The 7,799-nt window shown below is 43.2% G+C and overlaps 1 protein-coding gene across 1 annotated transcript; it reads left to right on the top strand.

Moving 5' to 3' along the window:
* The first annotated feature begins 224 nt into the window (after window positions 1-224).
* LOC119394581 (uncharacterized) lies at window positions 225-7,173 on the top strand. The gene is made up of 4 exons (XM_037661898.2): window positions 225-538; window positions 1,362-1,436; window positions 1,896-2,110; window positions 5,829-7,173. Exons 1-4 carry the CDS (start codon window positions 287-289, stop codon window positions 5,989-5,991), a joined length of 705 nt encoding a protein of 234 aa, XP_037517826.1. The 5' UTR covers window positions 225-286; the 3' UTR covers window positions 5,992-7,173.
* Window positions 7,174-7,799: the final 626 nt, after the last annotated feature.

Below are 7,799 nucleotides of genomic sequence, written 5' to 3'. Positions count from 1 at the left end.
TCTAGGCACTGTATGTTTGCTTTCTCTAGAGACGCTGTGTCGTCTAGCGGTAGCGTCAAAACCGCGTGGCGGCCTATGCTACCTATGCGATTGGCGCCTTGCTGAAGGCAATCTCAGAGGCCACAATAGCGTGCTGGCCTTTGCATTGGCAGCTGCAAGGCTGCAACCAGATGGCACCACCAGCGCGCCGCGTGCTTGGCCTTCGATGCATTCGACGCGTAAACAAAGGCGCCGTAGCCGCCGAAGCAACGTAATTCTGTTACAGCCTGCTGTGTGATTCTGCACTATGCCGAGAGCACGGTGGAGACTTAATGGGAAAACGTGTGCTGTGGTAGGATGCAAAAACCGTGATGGAGACATCAGGCAGTGGAAAGCCTCGGTGTGTGAAATGCACGCTCCACAGCTGCATCAAGAGTGCCCGTGCCCGAGGCCGTTTTCCATGCACCGGATTCCCCAAGGAGAGAAGAACAAGCTCGTCCGACAGTGCTGGTTAGCGAACCTACAGAGAGAGGACTTCGATCCGGGCACATCGTCGAGGGTAAGCTGTTGATCAGGGCGAACGCGCACGTCGTGCTAATTGCGGCGATAATTCCTGCAGATAGTGCTATCCGAATCGCACTTTGAAATCGTGAAACTTGGCGAGTCTATTTTCCCGCCGTCTCATTTTACATAAATCGGTTTCGCTGCTCTATCGGAATCACGGTGCGATCGCAACAATCCACGTAACTACGTGCATTTACGTGCCAAAACTACGATGCGATCATGAGGCACGTCGTAAGGGCGCGCCGGATTAATTTTGGACCACCTGGGTTTCGCCCCCATCGAAATGCAGCCGCAGTGACCGGTTCTCGAGCTTAGCAGCACGACACGTTTCCTGCTAACTTACCACGGCGTGTACGTGATTATAGCAAATAACCGGCGTTTTGGCGTGCAACAGGTGCGCGAAGCGAAAGCTGTGTCGACACGACAGGACAAAATTATTTCCAGCATTTCAGGCTGGAAGCGTTGCTTGCATGCTTATCTCAAATAGGCATCGCGCACAATGCTGAGACAAACAGCTAATTATAGTTACCCCTGCCTTAAAATACCGCTAATCACATAATGTCAAAATGGTGAGTTTGAAATTTCTTCTATTTTCGTGGCCTCTTTTGACACCATCAAATTATGAGATTATTTGAGATGAAGTTGGCTGGCAGCGCATTGCCGTTGTCTACTTTTGCATACGCGGTTGTTTGCAATGAGAACCATATGCATTATCCACGTGCCAGGTTTTCGTTTATGTGGCTTTCTCTGTTATGTTTTAAGTAAAAGTAAACCGTTTTAAATACTAGATAAATAGCCTTTTCTTTTTTGTTTTTCAGGTATGTTCTGTTCACTTTGTTGATGGGCGCCCAACCGAAGACAATCCTTACCCAACACTTCGTCTTGGAACACTGGTGAGTCCTGTGCAACTTTATTCAGTTCTTCCATCAGAGCGTGTAACTTCTTGCCGCTTGTGCAAAGATCACATGCTATGTGACGCCAGCTGGGAAAAAAAAAAAGTGTTCCACACATTCTGTCATGGCTATGAGCGGCACTGACTAACACTCCGAGGTTTAAATGCACATAAATAGCGGATAAAGTGGACGAGAGGACAACCGCTTCTGTAGCTCAATTGGTAGAGCATCCGGCGCGTTATCCGAAGGTTGCAGGTTCAGCCCCTGCCGTCGGCAAGTTGTCTTTTCGTCCACTCCACTTTCTTCACATCCATATCACAATTACTACAATACAGTCAAAACAGTACAGTTAACATCCCCTATACTTTCCTTGCCTTCATTATCTGTTGGTTTTTTTTATGAAGGTTTGAGCCTTTAATGCTCCCTCCTTTCTTTCATTCTTGCCTTTAATGTTTTTAGGATGTCCCTTACAAGGGAAGAAGACGAGTCACGCATACCGCCCCATCTCAGCTGTGGCCTGGTGCTCCTTCAACTGGCAGCAGCCCACAGCACCACGTGGCTGACGAGCCAAATGACGACTATTCTGCGGCATTTGCCGACGATGACATGAATGACAGCCTTCCTGCCAAGAATCAACTCGGACCTGGCATTGTCACATACGAGCGGGCCTTCAGGTATGCTGTTAAACACTTCATTTTGGATGAAATGCGTGAGGGTGCACTTTTGCCGTGAAATTATTTTAGCATTGTAGCCATAGGGATCTGTTCACTTACGGTTATGCAGTCAAAAATCTAATCCCATGAATTCAGGCATCACCGCTGTACAGTTACGAGGCCACAATGCTGCGTATGAAACAACACGTAGCCATGTTATCAATTTATGCCGTCACGGTCATGTGAAGAACATCTGACCTCTTAGCTACGTTAATTGTTCCTCCATATATATTCAGACAATGATAAGCCCTTGTCAATCACAATGCACTCGCTCCTGCCGCAGAGCTATTTCAACCTGGTTCCCTGCATCTACCAAGGATGGCATGCCTGATATGTGCATGGATGATAAACAGCTCAATGTATTCCTGTGAGTTTCACACTGCTGTGTTGGAGTTTGTGTTTCATACAAGTTGGCTATGTTGGCACATGTGTGGTGCCAGGGGCCACAAACGGGAAAGTATGAATGTTACACAACACTTGACTTTTCTTCATTTGCTGTTATTTTGGCTGTAATGGAATTGGAGTTTCACAGGTACCCACTATGAGCTTGGAATTGCATGCCTGAAATGGCTGTTGTTTCCTAAGAAATAGACTACAAAATTTGCCCTTATGCTAGCTTTTCCAGCATTTTGCACAGCAACCCTCGTTTCAGTCATCACCACTGCATAGGCCTAACATCATGAAATAATGGAAAGGCGCATTTATGCAGAATGTCAGGGGACAGGCTTTTTAAGAGATAACTGTTACAAACAGAAATGTCCCTGAGTTGAACCTCTCAAGTATAGAGTGAAAAAGAAGTTCTTTGGACATCTGTAAAGCTGAAAAAAGACAAACATTCAATGAAAAATAAGAGATGTCCCAGTTGTTATAAATCAGCACAAAGAAAAGCCAGAAGAAGAGCATTACAAGTGAACATAAATTTGTTATGCAGGACCAGTGCCTTTTTGGGATACGTACTGTACTTTCTAAGCTAACCAGGCATCAGGTGATGCCACCGTGTAGCCGAGTAAATAAATAAAAGTTGAATCAATGTCACAGGTTTGACGAAATGAGTGTGTAGAAATCCCCCTCCAAGAATGTGGTATAGTGGTTGCCCCAGAAATGTAATGGCCGTAGCTTTGGGTTCCAAAGCCATATAGCTTTTTTTCTCTTGACAGCGATTTGAGAAATTGCAATGATTTGGAGGATGTCACAGTTTCCATTCATTAACTACTGGTCTCCTCCATGTGGGTACACCACATTCGCTTACCGAGTTCTGATGTCTAGACAGAAAAAATGTCTGCCTTTCATACTGAAGCTAAACAGCGCAAAAAAGCATGGCCGCGAAAAGCAAACACACTGGACAAGCGCTGTTGTGTGTGTTTGCTTTTTGTAGCCGTGCTTTTTTGAACTGTTTAGCTTCAGTATGAATATCCACTAGCCCAGTCAGCTACATTATTTAGTCTGTCTTTCTTTTACAATTGCACTCACAGTATCCATGTTTTTGAATTTTTCATAGTTTTCTCATGCATGATTTTGTGCATTTGCACCTGCTATACAGGGTGTTTCAAGAAATGTGTCCAACCTTCTTAAAAAATCAGGAATGTGCGATATTTGCTCGAGGCTTTCAGAATTGCTTTTTCTGTAGCGGCAGGAATCTTAAGGCAGTTAAGGACATCATTTAGGACAGTAATTAAGAAAGTTACATTAATTAACTTTTTAATTAGTCGAGTTAGGTTATTGTTTCAAATGGAAGAATTGAGGTTCTTCATGCGAGCAACCCATCCGAGCTTTCAGATTTCGAAAAAGCGTCCTGTAGTAATTGTTGTGGCGTAATGGAATTCAACGAAATGCAACGGCTTTCAACAGCGAAAGCCATCGAATTCGGTTGAAATTCATTACTTCGTAATTATTACTAGGGACCGCTTTTTCGAAATATCAATGTTGGGATGACTTTCTGGCACGAAGAACTTCAATTCCCCAATTTGACACAGTCACCTAACTCCGCTAATTAAAAAGTTAATTAATTTAATTTTATTAATTACTGTCTCAAGTCATGTCTCCCATCATCTTAAGATGCCTACCTCTACAGAAAAAGTCATTCACTCATTTTGGACGTCTTAGAAGAATATGGCAGTTACGTACTTCCATGTTTCTGTTTAGGTTTCGCCATTGAATTTAGTTGAATTTCATTACTTCGTAATTATTACTAGAGGCCACTTTTTCGAAATCTCAAAGTTGGGTTGGGTTTCTGGCACGAAGAATTCTCCCATTTGACACAGCCACCTAACTCCACTAATTAAAAAGTTAATTAATTTTACTTTTTTAATTACAGTCCCAAATAATTTCTTTACCCATCTTAAAATCCCTGCCACTACATAAAAACCAATTCTGAAGGCAGCAATCAAATATCGCATTTTCCTGATTTTTTGAGAAGGTTGGACACATTTCTTGAAACACCCTGTAGTGCGCAATGTATGTTTTCAGAATTTTGAGAATTAAAGTGTAGATCATATAAAGGGGTCCTGAACTATTTTTCAGGCTTGGTGAAAACACATCCTATGGACAGCACACACTGCTATGAGAAGCTCAGCCAAATTTTGTGGTTGTGCATGCAACGTAGAGCTTACAAGCGTAGCGAGAATTCGCCACTCTCTCAAGCGCCCTCTCTTCGTGCAGAAGCCCCATGTTCACTCACTTCGCAGCTGCCAGCGGCTGCTCTATTTCGTCATTTAGCATATTATCGCCGCTGGCCAGTTGCCGACACAAATCAAGGATGGCGCTTGGATCAGATGCACTTCTTGCCACAGGGTGCCAAGTAGCCAGCACTGCACTCTATAGTGTTCTAAAATTACACAGTAGCAACACTAGTGAGCGCAGGAATCACACTGTGAGTGGGCGAATGCATTTCACGATGCATGGTGAAGTTCATGACTCACGCTCACGTAGATTGTTGCCCCTGCGCAGCTTGCATGCTCGTTAGGATCACAGAAGAGAATGCACTCAAAGCATGCGGTAAATCTCTGTAACTCCTCTTGTTATTGTCAGATTCAAAAAGTTTTTGTAGCAATTGGTTCGTGAGGCAATAAACTCCTATACTGAGATCATTTGGGGATTACTAGAAAGAGGCGTTAGGACCCCTTTAAAGGGACACTAAAGAGAAACCGGAAGTTGATCTTCGATGGTAGATTATCTTATTACGATTATAACGGTACCATTGTTACGGCAAGCAGAGCTTTCGTAAGCGAGAAAATAGCGAAAAACAAAATGTGGGTGGCGACGCCACCTTGAAGTTTCCGCACTATTTGCCGTGACGTCACATGTTTTGAAGGCGCCTACTAGGGACTACGTAGTTCGTATTCGGTAAAAATGAAGTACATTGTCCTCTTAGGGGGCCATAGACTTAACATACAAAGTTTGGGGTAATTTTGTCGAGCCAATGGCGCCAAAATACGATAAATACACTTTGAAATCAATGACGTCACTGCGGGGAGATTTCGGCGCGGAATTTAAAAATGAAACTTTGGACTTGATTTTCTCCTCTATTAATAAACCTATGATGGCAATATTAACGGCATTAGAGTTCTCAGAGCACAATTTATCGATCTAAACCGATTCATTGTTTCTCTTTAGTGTCCCTTTAATGTGAACAATTTGACACATACTAGCTGTTCCACTTATGCCTCGTTTTGTTTTTCAGGGCCAACAAAAAAACCCTGGTTCCAACAAAGTGCTTATCCTGTGGCTGCAGTTGCAAAGGCACCAGGAAAATGGATAAGGGTGTTCAAGCTCCGCCAGAGGAGGACCAGGACTACACGTACCTTACAGATGTACAGGTTCATGTAAAGCAGGAAATTTTTTAGCGACACGGTGTCAGCCAGACTGAAGTCACCGTTTACTCTAGTCTCGCCCTACATTCTTCTCTGCTTTCTTAAAAAAATGCATTCGATGAGCTGGCAAGAGCTCTCACCTTAATCGACCTTTTCACGCTTTTCCTGCTATGCACTTTGCCCAACTAGTGGCGGGTAGTCACTTAGCGCCTTGAACCACAGTTTGCTTGCTCTATGACATGGAAAATGTAGACTTGGCTCTCTTGACATAAACAAGCCCCAGCCCCAGACTAACACCAGCGCGTTCAACTAGGGCCTCAACTGCACTTGAAGCACGACAGGTGCTGCCATTAGTTGGGTGAATATGCAGCACAGGGAAGTCCACTTGCAGATTATAAATAGGGTCTATTGTGAAGTTCCTATTTGCCATGGCATTCAAGCTGCTGCTGATGCTGATGCAACTGAGGTTAGGGCTTTTACTCTTTGACCTGAGCCCTCTACTTTGTATCTGTACATGTGCAGTGAGCAGAATTTCCTGCTTCATTGTGTCAGAAGTAGCAAAATATTTTTGCAACTACCTTGATTTCCGGTTGCTCAGAGATGTGATTTGGCAAACTTTACCTTGCTGAGAGCTTTGCAGACTTCCTGTTGGCTACCTGCATAATGGGTTGCTTTGAGCTGTACACTGAGAGGCCTGGCAAGCCATTTCAAAGAACCGGGACATACAGGCAGTGTAAATCACACAACGCAGCCAATGCTCTCGGTGCGATTACACCAAGCAGCTTTATTGTGTTTATATGAAAAATGGACAAGCAAGCAGTTGTTTCATCGCATCAGCCAGCATTTTCATTTTTTAAAATGCTCACTAATGGTGATGAAGTTCTTGCTGACCGAGGATTGATTGTAAATTACCTTTCTCCTCGTGGTGTAAAACAGTCATTGCGAAGCTCTTGCAAGGAACTGTAAACGAGTTGTCACACTGTGTGTCACCACAATGTTTGGCTTTGGCTCCACAAAGTTCATGTTTAGTGTTCCATGAGAACATTGACGTGTTTTCATATTCTAAAGCAGTTTCCATGCAGTATTTTTGCAAAGAGGCCCTTGGTAGATCACATACCGCTTGTCATAGCTGCTCTGTGTAACCTTTGGCCACTCCTGATCAAAAACCTGTTAAATGTCATTTGTGAAGCTGGCACCCATTTTGCATCTCCTCAGTAAGTAATTTGAAGACTTTTGATGCCTAAGCCACATAAAAAAGACGAAGTTTGGAAATTCTGCTGCGACAGCTTTATGACTGGAAGGTATTGTTTTGTGTATCAGCATTGCTGCAGCTAAGCTTAGTTTTTTTTCCTCATCACAAGACATAGTGAATATTGCGCATGGCATGTGCACGCACAAACTTCTGTTCTTAAAAAATGGTTGGCTCTCTACCTCGCACACTTAATGCATAAATACTACACTCAAACCTCATTATAACAAAGTCACATGTGCCACGAAAATAACTTCATTATATCTGAAAATTCGTTATAAACGTTTATTTGTAACACTGTATCTATTACAAGACTATTCTTATTTACTTCGCTATAACCGGTAATTCGTTTTATCCGTGTTCGTTATATCGAGGTTTGAGTGTATTTACTAACTAAAGACTTGTTACACCCCTTCCCTACACTCAAGCTACATACTTTATTTACTACTTTATGTGTTTCACATTGTTCATAGTTATATTGAATTGTTCTGGTTGTATTGAATTGTTATAGTTCTAGCTGTATTGAATGGTTGACATCTGCCTTTTTCACGATGCAACCGTGCATGCACCCTTTCCCTAGCGGAGAAGTCGC

This window comes from Rhipicephalus sanguineus, chromosome 5, assembly GCF_013339695.2.
Source record: "Rhipicephalus sanguineus isolate Rsan-2018 chromosome 5, BIME_Rsan_1.4, whole genome shotgun sequence".
Classification (NCBI taxonomy): domain Eukaryota; kingdom Metazoa; phylum Arthropoda; class Arachnida; order Ixodida; family Ixodidae; genus Rhipicephalus; species Rhipicephalus sanguineus.
The sequence above is the reverse complement of the archived record's forward strand: the minus strand, read 5'-3'. Positions and strand labels throughout refer to the sequence as shown.